General features: G+C 34.1%; 2 protein-coding genes across 2 annotated transcripts in view; both read left to right on the top strand.

Annotated features, from left to right (window-relative positions):
- The first annotated feature begins 369 nt into the window (after nucleotides 1-369).
- LOC131155637 (uncharacterized) lies at nucleotides 370-8,671 on the top strand. The gene is made up of 3 exons (XM_058108891.1): nucleotides 370-584; nucleotides 1,832-2,169; nucleotides 8,223-8,671. Exons 1-3 carry the CDS (start codon nucleotides 573-575, stop codon nucleotides 8,296-8,298), a joined length of 426 nt encoding a protein of 141 aa, XP_057964874.1. The 5' UTR covers nucleotides 370-572; the 3' UTR covers nucleotides 8,299-8,671.
- A 5,612-nt stretch (nucleotides 8,672-14,283) lies between these two features.
- Nucleotides 14,284-18,079, top strand: part of LOC131155862 (alpha-amylase-like) — a 7,122-nt gene continuing 3,326 nt past the window's right edge. Inside the window, exon 1 of the mRNA XM_058109311.1 lies at nucleotides 14,284-14,352. Coding sequence (XP_057965294.1) covers nucleotides 14,284-14,352 — 69 coding nt within the window. The remainder of the gene's footprint in view (nucleotides 14,353-18,079) is intronic.

Below are 18,079 nucleotides of genomic sequence, written 5' to 3'. Positions count from 1 at the left end.
ACAATGTATCCAAAATATAAACATAGCTATGCAAAACGATCTTAAAAAGTAAACTACCTGTTTAATAATTCAACTTTCCTTATCTCCTCACCGGCCCATTGTTTTTATCTAAATTTTATTCCTCCTTACTATTTTTCACCACTTTTTTGTTAACAAATCTATCAACTCAAAAGCATAAAACCTTTCCAAAGTAATAAAACTTATTATTATTTTCTTGGGTGAGTATCCAATTAAGATTTCTCTCACATGCAATTTAGAGTTTAATTTAAAGCCCAAATAAAGCATAGGATCATCATTTTGTCGTGTCTTGAAATTTTAATATAAAAATAAAAAATTACACATGATTCGAAGTTTAGACCCTCAACATACCAAACATACTCTAATGACATATTGAAGAGCTACCTTATTATTTTCACCTATAAAAGGTTAAGTTTTCGGATGATTATTTCACACGGTCTTAGGACAAGCCACTAGGGCTTAAAATTGTAACGATTCTAAAAAAACGAGCACAAGTTATAATTCTAATATCTAGATCGGACTACCTCCCATTGTGCAACTCAAAGTGTGATGTGATGCTCATGAAGGTTTGTTTGATTGATTTCCTTACCTTTGCTGTAAATGTTGTTTGAATAGAGAGTAAATTTTGTGTTCCTCAAGTGTGTGTGTGTGGCAGTCCTCTCTTCAAGAAGATTTACGTGTTTTCTGCTCCATATTTGAATGAAATGATGAAGATATTAACCACTGTTGCCATATTTATAAGATTATTTTGATTTGGGATTGTGGGGATTTTTATGCTTTCAATAATTTCATATGATTGCTCTTGAATGGATGAATTGGCTGCTGGGTTAGGTCAACACTTAGTGATGGTTTAATAATTTTTTTCTTTGAAAAATAATTGAGGAAAATGGATCAGACTGTTGAGTTTTACTGATATATACAAGTGATGTTACAAAGCCCATGACATAAGAATGTAAACAGGAGACTACAAAGCTAAGAGTGGAGACTGCACAACAAATGTTTGATATAATGCCTCAAAAAATTTCTATGTATTCTCGGTCATTACTCATAAGCATGTTTTGGTTAAGCTATTCACTTTCAGATGTTTGGCAGATTGACTTACTACAACACAATTGTAATGTTTTATATATATATATATATATATATATATATGTTTAGCGATCAAAAATACAATATATGAGTTTTTGCGCAGCCAAACAACTTGTTATCTATCTCTTCATCCTATAGCTTGTTAAACTTTCTATGTTTCGTTAACACAGCTACACTGGGGAGTGTTCATGGGCATGAGATGATAATATTGCTGGTTATTAAGGACGGATTAACAATAGACTTGGATAGCCACAATTTTCTTTTACCTTAAAATGATCTATGCTTTGCTCATACTCTAGCTATGATGAGCATTCAATTACATCAAATTACAAAACATTGACAACTAGCTGCAGCTGCTGTTCAAGTAAAGATTCACCATTGGTAACGTGGGGTTTGGTATTATTAATCTCCTGCTCATGAAGTTAATTTTAAATTAAAAATAAAGTCTCGTGTGCAGTGCTTACAGTTAATATAACGAATGAGAAGGGCTTCGCTTAAGTAATTTAATATTCCCATAAAGTTTCAAGTTACTAGAATCTAGAATCAAGCTATGCACGTATGAGTCCCACTTTAATTTGGTTCATCAGTGTACTAATATTTTTATATTTATAAATTGTGATTTGTTTCAATTAAAATTTTTGTTTTAATTCTTTTGTAATTTCTGTTGCAACGTTAACTAGATTGGTATGCCCCCAACTTAAAACCTTTTGCTTATGTTGTGAAGGGATGGATCACAAATGCCTTCAACTTAAGCATTCAAATGTCAATGGTGAGTCACAAGTTCCAGAGACTACAAAATTTAATGGTGAGATCACAAGTGCTGGAGATGGATCAGTCTCTGGCCGCTGCCCTTTTACAACTCCACCAACTGCGGCGACTCCCATTGCTGGCATGCCCTCCTCGTTGCCTGCTAGTAGCGCCGCCACAACTTCAATGCCTGAATCGCCTACTCCAGCCAATGCTCCTGCTTCATTCATGCCCAAGGTTTCATCTCCATCGAAAGCTCCGACGAAAGCGCTCACCCGTAGTCACTAAATTATTGACTAAAATCAATCAGTGGAGGTAACTAAATTTTTTTTACCAAGTTGTCGCAATCTTCTTCTTTCCATCCAATAGAAATGTCCCTCTATTACATATGCTTATATAGAAGATCATTTTAGTGTGCGTAGCAGGTGTGGTCGCACCTTGAATGACACCACCTAGGTTCCCTCCAAAAACAAATAAATCACATGACTCCTCCATGGATCCATGATTTTAAGGCCTAGGATTTCGAAAGTGTAGAGAAGAAGATGAAATTGCTCCGACTCCAGCTCCTAATAATGTCTAGTTTATGGAGAATGTAAAGATGTCCTATATAATTGTTACAAATTCAAAAGTATTTAAATATCAAATCAAGAAAATTCTAAACTATTACATACAAACAAATATTCAAGTAATACAACTGAATAATCTCAGATCATTGTAAACTATCGGATATCAGCAAATCTTCAACTGTTAGGATTCTCGACAATTTAGCAATTGGCAGAGTCGTTGACGGTTTTCTCCTGAAAAACATTCTGCCTAAAACTGTCGAAGCAATCCTCGAAAGGTATATAGAAACCATTGACGATTTGCTGGAAAAACTATACAATTTCCTTTATACAATTCTAGTGCAAATGCAAGTGTTCTTTTGAGCCATTGTAATTTAAGAGCACAAATCAGGATATTTTAATTGAGGCCAACTTAGGAAGGAGGTTGCATACTAATAACATGTATCCAAAAGAGTTGGCTCCTTAACCTACTACAAGTTGAGGGGTTGTTTGGTATGATTGTCAAAGATTAAAAAAATAAAAATCAAAAATGAAAACCAAAAACTAGAAATAGAAACTAAAAATTAGAAAATTAGCAACCTTCTTAGTTAACATTTATAAAACTAATACAAGTTAAAAACTTAATTAAAAAACATTCATTTTCGTCTTTAAATCAAATAATATTATAAAAATATGATTAAAATGAAAAAAATTACAAATAATACACATTGAAAAAATTACTACAATAAAAATAGAATTTATTATAATTACTCTGCTTAATTGTTCTACTTTCAAATTTTACTTTACAATAAAAAATTTATTGGATATAACAATTGAAAATTAGTAAAAGTATTTTGTAATTGAATTTATTATTATTTATTTGAAATTTGTGTAGATTTTTCTTTTAATTATATTTAAATTCATATGATTATTTAATTTTGATTTTAATTTAAAAGTGTACAAAATAAATAATTTAATTCAAAAAAAACTATTTTTGGATTTTAAAATTTCTGGTAACAGGTTATCAAAACAATTGAAAACCATAAAATTTATTTTTAGTTTTTTGGCAGATAGTTGAAAATCGGCAACATAAATAGAAAACTAACAACATAACCAAATACGTTTTTATAATCTGTTTTTTCACCATGAAGAAATAAAAACAAAAAACAAAAAACAACAACAATGCTAAACAAGCCTTGACCTTTTTAGGTCAAAAACATGAAAACTATTGGGAAATATGAATGATTCCCACAAATAAATCAGTAGTATAATGCAAAAAAATAAATAAATTTAGACACAAGAAATTTAACGTGGTTCCCTCAAATGTTGAAGTACATCGACAGGGCACGATGATCCAAATCTACTATTACCAAGGTTCGTATAAAGTTCATACAAAAGACACAAGTCTTACAAATATACAAAAGTGTATAACAAATGTATCAAAATGAAAGACCTCACCAATGTTGAGAATAAAGCTCCAAGAGCCAACCAAAATAGTGCACGAATGTAAGCACAATTGAAACTGGGAACGACAACTTGCCGGAGAAGCAGACGCATAAGTAGTGACGCCGTGAAATAGCTGGAGTCACAGGAGGGAGGGCTGGTCGCTGGAGAAGGGTCGCAGCTTGCTGGGCGGGGAAGACGACCGGTCAGTTGCTGCACGCGTGAGGAGCTCGTGCGAATGGTAAAGGATGTGGAGGGGTCGTAGCTTGTTGCACATCAAACTTGGGTTGGAGAAGCTCACGGAAGCAGATGGTTTGATTGCAAGAGAGAAATTCAATAAATAGTACTCTCCAGACAAGCTTCTTGAGAAGCCAACAAATCATTAAATAAATAAAAAAAAACACCTTTCCAAGGCATGGGCCCCATAAGGAGGGACACCTAACAAATCTCCCCCTCCTGACTTATGGGGACGACTCCACCAAGCCTGCCAAAACTCGACACTTCACATGCTTACCTCTAGACATTGCTTTTGTCATCATATCCGAACCATTATCATCGGTGTGAATTTTGTCAAGTTGCAACAATTTCTTATCTAAACACATCTCGAATCCAATGATATCTAACATCAATATGTTTTGATTTTGAATTAAAAATATAATTCTTGCTTAAACGAATTGCACTTTAACTATCACAATAAAGAACATATCTTTCTTATTCCATGCCCAACTCTTTCAAGAATCTCTTCAACCAAAGCAATTCTTTGCAAGTTTCGATAATGGCAATAAACTCGACTTTTGTAGTAGATTAAGCAACACATTTTTATAATTTTGATTGCCATGCCACAACTCCCCTTGCAAAAGTTATCAAATAACCCGAAGTTGATTTTATAGAATCAACATCACCGGCCATGTCGGCATCTGTGAATCCATGGAACATAGATTTACCGTTTTCAAAGCACAAACACACCTTTGAAGTGCCTCTAAGCTATTAGAGAATCTATTTTACCACTAACCAATACTCCTTTCCCGGATTAGAGAAAAACCGACTAACAACTCCAACGACATGAGGTAAATCCGGTCTTGTGCAAACCATTAATTGCATACATTAAAGAACTAATGGCCGAAGCATAAGGAATTTTCTTCATCTCTTCCTTGCCTTTCTCACTTGTAGGACTTTGTTTTTTGTACTAAACTTGAAGTGATTAGCAAGTGGGCAACCAATGGGTTTTGCTTTATCCATATTGAACCTTTCGAGTACTTTTTCAATGTACCTTTCTTGAGACAACCAAATTTGCCCATTTTCACAATCAAGAATAATTCTCATGCCAGGAATTTGTTTTGCCGGTCCCCAAGTCTTTCATAGCAAAAGACTTACTCAAGTCCAACTTCAACTTGTCAATCTTGGAGAAGTCTTGTCCTACAACGAGCATATCACCAACATAGAGTAAGAGAATAATATAAGTACCATCCAAAATTTTTTTCACAAACACACAATCATCCGAAGAGGTTTTTGAGTAACCATGATCAATCATGAAAGAATTAAATTTCTTATACCATCTCCATGGTGCTTACTTCAACCCATACAAACTTTTTTTTTGAATTTGCACACTAAATTCTCTTTCCCTTTTATTTTGAAGCCTTCCGGTTGTTTCATGTAAATTTCCTTTTCTAAGTCATCATATAAGAAAATGGTTTTTACATCTAGTTGTTCAACTTCTAAATTCAAGTTTGTTATCATGACAAGAACAACCCGAATAGATGACATCTTCACAATCGTTGAGAATATTTCATCAAAGTCAATTCCCTTTTTTTGACCAAATCCTTTTACCACAAGCCTAGCCTTGTACCGAATATTCTTTCCAACATTTTTCAAAACTTTCTTTCCATGAGTAAGTTTAAACAAATCATAAGTATGATTGTCAACTATAAACTTCTATTCCTCTTGCATAGCCTCCATCCATTCAACTTTATTTTCATGTTTCATGACTTCTTGATAGCTTTCGAGCTCCATTTGATCCGTTAGAGTAACATAATCACTTGATGGATATTTAGTTGAAGGTTTTGACTCTTTTGAAGACCTTCTCAAAGGAGATTGCTCTTGAACTTGTTGGTCCCCCTCATTTTCATCTTCAACATCACTAGGAATTTCATCATTTCCAACATTTTCAAGAGGTGGATGAACATCTTCCATATTTTTAGCATGTACCAAAGGTGGAAAAAGTGACTCTAAGTCAACAAAATCATTTCCATTAGATTGTGGTTGCTCAATCGTGCCAAAATCTTCAATTGTTTGATCTTCAAAAAATACAACAATCAGATTTTAACAACTTTCTTGTCAACAGGATCCCACAATCTATATCCAAATTCATCATGCCTATAGCCAAGAAAAATACATTGTTTTGTCTTGTCATCAAGTTTGGATCTTTCATCTTTTGGAATGTAAACAAATGTCCGACGACCAAGCACTTTCAAGTGATCATAAGTGACATCCTTACCTTTTCAAATTTTTTCGGGAACTTCACCAAGTAAAGGAGTTGAAGGAGACAAATTAATCAAGTCTACTACCATCCTCACTGCTTCACCCCAAAATAATTTTGGAAATTTCGCATGAGAGAGCATACATCTCATTCTCTCCACTATGGTGCGATTCATCCTTTCGGCAATTCCATTTTGTTGAGGTGTTTTCTTGACGATATTTTGATGCCTAATGTCTTGGTTATAACAATATACATCAAATGGGCCAATGTACTCTCCACCATTATTCGAACGCACACATTTCACCTTCTTTCCGATCTCCCTTTCAACTTTGACCTGAAAATGCTTAAACACATCTAAAACTTGATCTTTAGTTTTCAAAGTGTAAGTTCAAACTTTTCTTAAACAATCATCAATAAAAGTAACAAAGTAAAGTGCACCACCTTGATACTTAACTTTCAAAGGTCCACATACATCGCAATGTATCAAATCTAGAACATTATATTTTTTAGTAACAAATTTTGTACGAAAAAGAGATCTATGTTGCTTATCGGCCAAACAATGAACACAAGCTTTAAGAAAGGTACCTTTCATTCCAGGTAGAAGCTTCTTTTTGAACAAAAGTTGTATTCCTTTTTCACTCATGTGCTCAAGCCGCTTATTCCACAAATCAGTGGAAGAGTGACTCTCAATTGCATTCACAACACCATTACCAATTTTGCCTTGCATCATGTAAAATGTTCTAGTCATCTTGCCTTTGGCCACCACCAAATTATCCTTCGTGAGTTTCCATTTTCCATCACCAAAATGGTTGTCAAACCTTTCATCATCAAGCTTTCCGGTAGATATCAAATTTAGCCGAATGTCGGGTATATCTCTCACATCTTTGAGCACCAACTTGCATCCAAGATTTGTTTCCAAGCAAACATTTCCCATGCTAACAATTTTTGATAAACCTTCATTTCCCATCCGAACAACTCCCTTTGGAATAGGAAGTGAAGAAATCTTCTCGAGAAGTGACATGAAATAATGCATCGGAATCAATAACCCAATTAGTCTCTTGACTTGTCAAATTAATACAACTTACATCACAAATAACCATAAGATCACCATCGGATGCAACTAAAGTTGTGTCTTCTGGCTTTTTCTCAAAATTTTCTCTTTGTTTTGCTCATTGAATTTCAATTTCCTACACTTCCACTTCATATGCCCTTTCTTATGACAATAGTGACACTCAATATCCTTTTTTGAAATTGAGCTAGAGTACTAGCCTCTTGATTTATCATTATGGTGTGGAGATCTAGTCTTACTTCTATCTCTCCCTCGATTTTCTATCACAAGTGTCTCTGTGTGACGACTTGCTATTATTCAACATTTTTTTTCCTTCTTTCTAAATATAATAAATGTCATCTATCTAAATACTAATAATAACATCTCAAGCCCAAAGAGCACTAAGAAAACTCTATCTGTCATATATAACTAAACAGCGGTACATAAAACTGGGAACGACTATATACAATACAAAATACCTAGTGACGTCACTACAATCTGAAGACTATCCCAAAGTACTGTTATCTCAAAAATACCTACCCTTCCTACAAGGGCAGCTTAAGTCAATCTCTACTCGTAAGTCTGATCCCCTTGCATAGTTGAATCTCCTGAAAAATAATAAGTCACTGGGATGAGACAACGCTCAGTAAGTGAAAATATGCTATTACTAGTGTGTGGCAGCTGAGTTAATCATTTAAAATACTGAAATAATATTGTAATATGAGAAAACTGGTAAACTGTACAGAATATATATGTATCATGTAATCTTTAAAATATAATTGTGTATCTGAGTTTGCTATCTGAAGGTACTGCTAATATAATAGTATAAACTGCTGCTGAGTGATATATCTGTATGTAGGAACTTCTGCTATACCCTGGGATCTATATATCATGATATATCCCCTCATGATAGGGTTGTGCAGCCTGTAGGCTGAACTTACACTGGTTGGCCTACCAGCCAAGTCAATCTATATCTGTACATCCGCCAATCTGTAATGTTCTATGAAGATCCTAGCCCACTGCAATCTCTCTAGGCTATATCAAACCTCTGTCATCATCTAACCGGCTACCTCAACCTAGCGTGCTGGGGAGACTGCAATCTCTCCTAACACGGTTAGACAGAATCCACATGCTATCTGAGTCATGTGGTTGCACGTGTTTGAAACTAGCAACGGTATTGTGCTCTACTGTAATTATATCTATCTGTAATTTCCATAGGGATCTGATATCGTGTAGTATTGTATACATATATAAATATATACTCATCTTGCTGCTTTTAACATGATTTAAAAAACAATTATAACACTATATTTCTGAGCTATATGATCTGAGATACCTGACTGAAATATATATATTCTCTATCTGTATCATCTGTGCTTTCTATCTGAACTATTTGCAATATCTGTATATAATATCTGTATATTCTGTATATAATATCTATATGCTCTGTATATAATATTTGTATGCTCTGTATATAATATCTGTGTGTTCTGTATATAATATCTGTATAGTTTGTATATATGCTATAGTATCTTGATGCTATCACTATATAATCTGTCTGAGTGTTATGGTCTAGAAATCATGTTTTTCTCTGAAAATACTGTAAGTCTCATTCATTTCTAATATTCTAAAATATCTGAATATTTGTATATCTGTAACACTATAAAATCTATATATATGGTACTATAATAAACTCATGCCACACATTTGAATAAACGTAGTCTCATGCTCAATTTCTATAATTCTGCTATAAAAATAGTATTCATTCTTTGGAAAATAACCTGATATACATGCTTGTAAACACACTTTCATAATCTTTTGTATACATATTAAAAATTGCTAGCATAACATATTTCCCTTACCTTAACTCTAAAAAGCCCCTATAAAATTTTGATCCTATACCCGCAGGGTTCCTAGCTCAACATCCTAAAAACAATATCCTTCAGAACAAAACATCAGTATTTTCTTACCTACAATATTTCTCATAACTATAAGGAAGACATAATCTGAATAAAACACCTTACCCTGGATTTGGGATGAATTTCAAACCAACTTTCCCCACGATCTGCTCTGGTAGACTTGCAGAGAACTTCGCCAGGAGCGTCGTGGTGGCCTCAGATCTTCAATACGACGAGAAATAGGGTAAGGATTGAAGAGAGAATGGGAGGGGGTCATAAGAGAGAGAGAGAGAGAGAGAGAGAGAGAGAGAGAGAGAGAGAGAGAGGAGGGTTTTGCGCTGAATTTCTATCAAAATTTTGAGTTTCAGCTATTTATAGGGCTTGATTCATCGACGAGACACGTCACCTCGTCGATGAGTCCTGTTGAAAGTTCATCGACTCATCGACGAACTTGCTCCCTCGTCAACGAGTTTTAGTCTACTTTAAATCCTCTCTCGGTATCTTCTCGTCGACGAGATGGGTCTTCGTCGACGAGATCCTGAAGAGCTCTCGTCGACGAAACCCCTGTGTTTGTCGACGAGTCTTGTAGAAATTCTTGGGTTATTACACTCTGAATGAGAAGAGCCAACTGTTTTTCTTCTAATTTCTTCATTCAACAAGCTGCTAGTTACTTCGTTTATGCTACCAATTCCATCGGGAGCCGAACTACTAACTGTCACAACCAAAGTCTCCTAACTTTCCAACAAAGAGTTAAGAAGCATTAGGATCTGCAACTCATCATCAAAAACTATTTTCATAGTAGCAAGTTGATTGATAATATTTTTCATCTCATTCAAATGCTCGGTAATAAGATCACCCTTTTTATATTTCAAGTTCACCAATTTTTGAAAAAGAAAAGCTTTATTTGTAGCCGACTTTCTATCATAAAGACCCTCCAATTTTTTCCACAATTCATATGCTAAAGTTTCGCTAGAAACATGATGAAAAACACTATCATCGATCCATTGACGAATGACACCAACGACTTTTCTATTAAGCCTATTTCACTCATCATTACTTATGTTTTGAGGCTTTCGACTATCACCCTCAATAGGTCCATCCAAATTTTTGCAAAATAAAAGATCTTGCATTTTTGTTTTTCAAGTTACCCAATTGCTTCTATTGAAGCTAATCATATGGCTGACATTACCATCCATGATTTACACAATCCTAATAAGTCCAAATAATGACACGACTCTGATACCACTTATTGGGCGGTTCAGGGCCTTTTCAACCCCAAAAACTAGCTCATGGGACGAGACTTTCCCTCACACTTAATAACTGACCACCAGCCTCTTCCACGACACGATGTGGGATAACCCCGACAACCCCCCCCCCCCCTCACACATTGGCCTCCAAATTGGCGGCACCACATACTCCTCATCTCGGAGAGAATGTTGAACTATGGCTCTGATACCAGTGTTGGGTGGTTTAGGACCCTCTCAACCCTAAAAGCTAGCATATGGGGTTGAGAAGGTCCTGAACCGCCTAACAAGTGATATCAGAGCTGTGTTATTTGCACTCATTAGAATTGTGTAAATCATGGATGGTAATGTTGGTCGTATGATTAGTTTCAATGGAAGCAATTGGGTAACTTGGAAAACAAAAATGTAAGATTTTTTATTTTACAAAGATTTGGATGGGCTTTCCCTCACACTTAATAATTGACCACTAGCCCCTTTCACAACCGATATGAGATAACCCCAACAAAAAGAACACAAGAATAATAAATTAAAAATAACATTCATAAATTATACATGTTAGCTCACAATCAAATAATTAAGCTTTTAGATTGAACACTTTCACAGTATGAAACCGAAAACCCCAAGTTTTGAGCACGGGAACTCACTCGCTCCAATGAACCTAATTGAATCCATCAGCCCGTGCATCACACGTCTCAACACCTAAAATATGCTTTGGAGAGAGCGACTATCAACATTGAAAATCGTAGATGGCCTTTTGCCAAAGAGTGGCAGTTCTCTGGAAATTGCAAATTTCCAATTGAGGCTTGTGGCAGAAGTATTTTGGGTTAGAGGAGAAGTAGAGGCCAAGGGAGATCGAACTAAGGGTGAAGAGAGTGAGAGTGCACAATGGGTCTCACTCTTTACTTTTTACTTATTTATTTGCTAGGTTATTTATCTTTTGTTTGTTTGATAGTTACAAATAGAAATTTTCAATTATATTTTGATATAATTTAGGCAAGATGCAAAAAGTGTTTTCCATGTAAGCATATGTTTTGAAGGAGCGTTTCTAGCGGATAGAGAAAGCAAGATTGTGAGGTTTTGATAGGTGAATCACCTTTTTGCACAAAAAAAAAGTTTAGTCATCTCATTAATTTTAGTCAATAATTTAATGACCATAGGTGTATTTAACCCTAAAAAATAGAGCAGCTTAAATCAGTGACATCACTTATAAATCTTGACTCCAATGAGCTCATCACTTGCCATGACTCTGATGAGCTCTCTACTATAAGTTCTCACCTTTATGGTAGATATATAGAAGGAAGATACTCAGGATTATTTTGATAGTCTTGAAATTTTCATAAAAGAGGGGTTTTTTTTTTTTTTTTTTTTTTTATTTTTATTTTTGATGCATTGTGTTACTCTCGGAAAATTACAATACCACCTGTAATGTGGTAATCACATACCCACAAAATGTAGCAAATCATATAAAATAATAATCTCGAACCAAACATTGGCGAACCAAATGCCCCTGGTCTTATGAGAGTTGTTATGCATAAAAGCTCTTATGTAGCAAGAAATAAAGCAATATATAAATATACGCCAAAATCAATCCATTCTAACTCAATGTTTGATATGTAAGAATAAAACGAATTGAATGTGGAATGAATAAAAAATTATATGACAAATATGTAAAATTATAAAAATTAACCAATTTCATTTCATTCTTACAAAACTGATCACAAATATTCTCCCAAACACCCTACTAGATATGCCACATCTAAGAGACACTACTTTTTTTTTTTTAAAGATGCATAGTAACAATTTTTTGTCTATCGTTATTCATAATATTTTATTGTCTTTTTTATTTAATTAAAAATATTAATAGGCTTATGAAAAAAGGATTTTAAAAAATAAATGATGAAAATAATTCTCAAAATCACATTTAACTCATCAATTTTCCACAAACTCCATGGCCCACCCACTATTTCTTCATTTTCTATATTTATTAGTTTTTCACCATTTTTTTTTTTTAGGTTTATAACCACCTAAATCTTAAGGCTATATATTTTCACTCACCACAAGCCTTCAGAGTTTAATTTTTATATATAGACAAAGTATAAGACCACCATTTATTGCATATGTTGAACATTTAATGTACACTAATGTTATGTGTCACGCCTGGTGGCCATTACAGGCCACTTGGCATTAATAGGGAAGGAATGCATGGGATCATAGTCCTTTAATGTTGTCTCATAGACCCGTGATGTGATGGGTATGCGATCCTAATCACCTTCCACTAATATAAGATTAGGGGATTGCGCAAAATTAACAGGAGGGGGAAACTTTTGCATATTTTCTTTTATTCATGCCATAAATAAGTATGAAAATAAAGAAAGTTTTAGAAAGTTGACAAAACAAGGGGAAAAAATAGTTACTTATGAGAAAAGTTGAGATATTTTGCAATAGAATGAGATTGTGCATCAATAAATTATGGAGGAGAGTTATTAAGTTTAGGAATCTAGTTTATTATGGTAATCATCATATTCTATATAAGTGCATGAACGATATTCAAAAGTTACTAAGGCATTGTCCCTATTGAAGAGACAAGAAAGATCGGCCTATTGAAAAAATCTGCAACGCAATAAAGAAGTTTGTGGAAATATTTAAAAAAATATATATATATACCCAATGAACAATTTTCATTTATTAGTACAAAAAGTAAGTGTTGTTATACATCAAGCCCGTGTCTACCACAAACAAATGACTTATGTAAATTATATCTAAGAGCATTATGACATGTGTCACACCTACGATACACATACAATTAATTTAGGAAAAAAGGATGAGAAATATTTTTATCTCTTCATTTTAATGAAAAAGATATAAATATAGTTATTTTAAAAGTTTTTTTTTTTTTAAAAGTAAACTACCATAAAAATAATTTTTTAGAATTACCTTTAACTACTCAATTTTCCGCCATCTCCATGGCCCACACGTCGTTTTCTTCATTTCTCTTTTTCTTGCTTTTTCACGATCGTTTAGTTGAGAAATACCTAAAAGTCTAAAGCTATAGGATTTAAGATCTAAAATGTCCTCTTAGGTGCAAGTTTTATTTATTTGGTAAGTTAGAATGAAATAAAATGAAATGAAATGGTTCTTTACCTTTTTTTTTTTTTTTTGTAAATTGTTTCATTTTAGTTCACTCCCATTAATTCATTTCCATTCAAATGTACCGAACATTAAGTTAGAGTTAAATTTATAATATGAATAAAGCATAAGTTATATTACTTTATCGCGTGCTAGATTTTAATATAAGAATATAAGTTTTGAACCTTTAAGTTACATATATATCATAGAGTTTCTGATAACTTATCAATGACGAGTCAAAGAACATTTTTTTTTTTTTTTTTCCTGTTTAGAACTAAAATTTCATAGTAAAATTTATTCATATTTCCTCTTATTTCTTTTTTCTCTCTTTTCATCTTTTTGTTATTTCTCCTTTTAAAAAATAATAATTTGTATATGTATACATATTTCTTTTGCTGGGGAAAGCACACAAAACAATAGAACCTAACATAACAATGGAGCAAATGGGATACTCAGTGGAATAGCAATAAATCGAAATAGGCAGGTTGGTAAAAAGGGCCAAGAGGCTACACAGCTTTGCCCAGAAAATTAACTTAAAAAATTATGAATTATAGTGGAAACGCATGCCTATAAATAGAGGAGGTGGGGAGTAAAAAACTATCTATAACAACAAAATAGAATCACAATCCTTCAATGAAACATGGGTGATATAATGCTCTTTTGTACTCTGCTCTACATTTCTCTCGCACCCATCTTCATAGAGTCTTCTATATTATTTCAGGTATGCAAATATATAAATATTTCTTTCTTTCTTTCTTTCATTCTTTCATTCTTTTACTGTTTATTTTGGCTCACCAAGAGGATTGTCAAGACTATTATTGTGTAATTGGAGTAATCCCTCACATGAAAGGTTTAGCTTTGAGAAATTGCTAAACTAGGACAAACATATTAGTTTGGGTGGCTTGGGTTGGTTCACTTGTTTGGTTTGGGTCAAGTGATTAATGCGGTTCAGCCGCCAATTGTGGCCTAAAAAAATTATCCAAAAAATACTAAACTCTTGAAGGCTTGGCAAAGAAAAAAGTTACAACTTAAAACTAAGCAAAAGCACATCCATGCATCAACTATATGGAACGAAAAATGGAATTTGTTACTTGATTAATTTGCATGTTATTCACTTGATTTTTGTTTAATTTTATACCCACCCATTTCATTATGCAGTCCAAATATGACGTGAGGTATGAGCATTGATGGAAGAAAAAGAAAAGAAACTATAAAAAAACCCTCAAGCATTGCTATAATTTAAGGTGGTGAGGATGACCAGTCATCTATCATGAAATCGATTTTAACCATCCAATGATACATGGCACTTGATGATGACATCAATCTAAGCATAAATCTAAGAATTCAAATGATTTATGCATTTGAATACGAGGAAATTACTTACCTCTCTAATTTCTACTCATTAGTGATGGTGTCCAAGGTTGGTAGCTATTAAGCATGCAAGGGTTTGCATCGAAGATGTGTAATATGGTCAGTGACTCAAAGGTGAAAGGACTATATATGGTTGGGAGTTTAGTTAAAGGCCGGGGTGTTATGGTTGAACATATAACCTAATCTTAGATGACAATTATGAAATATTCTATCAAGTTTGATTAAAATTGATTTTGAACGGGTTAGTTTGATCATATATACCAAGCTAAATCATGCTTGTCAAGTTGGCTTTTGTCCAAACAACTTTCAATTAAATCACCTATACTAGCTAAATTTGTTCTATAGGGGAGATAGTTCAAATTCAATGATTCTATGCACAATTACCCTCATGTCTTTCTATCCAAACTGATTTCCTTAGGATTTTCCAAGAGAATTTCAAATTCAAACTATCGAGTGTCTTCTAGGAATTTTGTGTATCATTATCTTCGCAGTAGTTGAAGAAAAAAAGACCGGATTATAGGGAAAAGTTTTAATCAAAAAAAAAAAAAATTATGTTTTAAAGGACTTAGTCATATACGCAATTGTTTGTCTTTAAATTTTCGCAAAAAGGCTAGGAATGGTTTTATTTGAGTGACAAGCTACCTTCATTGTCAAATTGTTAAGGTCAACATGCTTCCTTGCTAGTGGACCAAAAAAATTTATAAATCAAATTAATCCTAATAGTTTTGCACTATTTCTTCATAAACACCAAGCAAGATGATTAGAAACTTCAAAGGACAAACAGAAAAAGGCGAGATATAAGAACCTCCCAATACACGAAAAAAAAAAGAGTACACAGGAATAATTCCGAAATTGTAAAAAACTGCCATAACCCTGCAAGCAGACACGAAAATTTTCCAAACAAACTGTAAAAAGGTCTAAATTGTGGTAATTAATGATTGATTATGCTTATGTGATTAAGATGTAATTAGATGTTGGGGTTTGATGGATCATTAGGGTTTCAATTCGGACTCATGGAAAATGCAAGGGGGATTGTATAACCACCTTAGAGATGTCATTCCAGAAACTAGCTGTGTTGGAATTACACAATGTTTGCTTCCTCCATGTACTCATTCTGCTTCACCGAAGGTAAAAAACAATATTACGTTTTATAAAAGGCATTAGATTTACACATTTACTTGAAATATAATTATCTTTAGATCTTGCTGAAAACATAGGTTACTCATGTAACTAAATTGTTATGTGCTTTTACCTAATCATCTTCCAATACTTATAGTTAGATAGGGTTTTTCCTTAAATAATTGATATAACTAAGTACTTCAAGCTAGTTATTTTTCAAAAAGTTTTGTTGCCCGCCACATCTTGAAATGACTAAGGGTCATTCAATGACTTTTTAAGATAATTGAAAGAAGCTTTGGCTTTGATTTATTTCCCTCCCCAAAATGTCCTTGGATGGAAAAAATTATCAAGTTTCTGTGTAATTTGTTTAAGTTAAAAGGAAACTACAATGAAACTAGGGAAAATTGAAAGAGCCATACTACGAATTATATATCTTTACATGGTACTGGAAATGTTTGAAGTTGTTTGCCTCGATCTCATTCATCCTTCTATCCTTTCCTAAATGGTCATTAGGCATATTTGCCAGGAAGGTTGTATGATCTCATGGCTCAAAATACGGACATGAAAATGACTTAAAGCACCATACATGCTTTTCATGACAAAGGGCATCCAATGCATAGCAGACATAGTTATAAAACCACCGAATTGCAGGAGAATAAAGATAATAGCGGAATTGGTGTAGCTTTGAAGGAGGAAACCCAGATACACGTTCTTGAACTGGGGTCCTCAAGTCATTTGTAGAGATGACACCGAATATTCAAGATGGCACCGGAAAACGCGATCGGGAGATGCGTCCACCTGCTCCAGCATCGACCACTTAAACCACAAGTTCAGAGTGAGATATCAGAGGATGAAACTGGACTGCAAAACTTTACGTGGATTCGACGGGTGGATATTCAACTTTGCCAAGATACTCCCAAAAATCACCAAACCCCCTCTATATGGAATAAAACCAACCCGAATTGGCAGTAGGGACTTTGGAAGTAACTTTAATATGGAAATGATGGAAAACCCACTTACAACCAAGCCTTCATCGCACGAAATCAAGAAAATGCGGTGACGGAAAGCAGGAGTGAAGGTCTTGCATTGATTTGACAACCAAAGGAATACTACAAACTGCAGTTCCAAGGAGAGGTGGACTGGGATGCGTGTCTCTGGAGGCCTCCGGGACTCATTGGCTTGCTGCCACAATGCTGTAACCTTCATGCGATAATCACTACCAGTTGCAAGATCATGGACCTTCCATTCAGAACACATCCTGCACATGTTATACCTACATCTTAAATATCCAGGAGTTACACAATCGTAAGTTCATGTCGATTGTGTTTTTGGGTAGAGAATTAAAACAGCATGGAATGCATTATTATGCTATGATATTTAAAGTGATGGATCATTCTTGTTTATTTCTGTGATCGTTTTACGACCATTTTTTCAAACTGGGGTTTGAAAGATCAAATTCAGTAAACTGATTGCGATCAGAGCGAAAGGAACGGGATCGGGAAACAACAGCATGCTAGTATTTGATCGACCGATCCAGGATCTGTATCTAGCGGTGACGGACGGGAACATGTCAATATCCAAGATTGGCCAAGTACAACGTTTGCGGCGAACCTTATCCCTAGAACTTCCAAATGCTACTCCGGTTCTGATTACTGTGTGTGGGAGAGAATGAAAGAACTCCAAGTACTGTGTGCTAATTATGTGTAATTAACGCCATCTTTAAACTTAGAATGTACTAATAAAATAAGAATTGAGTGGCAGACTTTAACTCTGTGCTCAAGTAGTATGAAATGGAAAGAAAACTCTGTTTTTTTTTTTTTTTTTTTCCAAAAAAGTTGTGGTTGGAGGCTAGCAATGTGAGTATTGTGAGATAATTCCAATTTTTCATTGAAAATGAGTTAATCTTGATACTAAGTGAAGAAGGATAAAAGAGTGTAAATCCCCAATCATGGTTTAGG

This window comes from Malania oleifera, chromosome 5 (assembly GCF_029873635.1).
Source record: "Malania oleifera isolate guangnan ecotype guangnan chromosome 5, ASM2987363v1, whole genome shotgun sequence".
In the NCBI taxonomy this organism is placed as follows: domain Eukaryota; kingdom Viridiplantae; phylum Streptophyta; class Magnoliopsida; order Santalales; family Ximeniaceae; genus Malania; species Malania oleifera.
The sequence above is the reverse complement of the archived record's forward strand: the minus strand, read 5'-3'. Positions and strand labels throughout refer to the sequence as shown.

Coding starts and splice junctions, on each gene's coding strand:
- LOC131155637 (XM_058108891.1), top strand. Junction 2,170..8,222: donor ACTAAAATCAATCAGTGGAG/GTAACTAAATTT, acceptor ATCTGTATGTAG/GAACTTCTGCTATACCCTGG.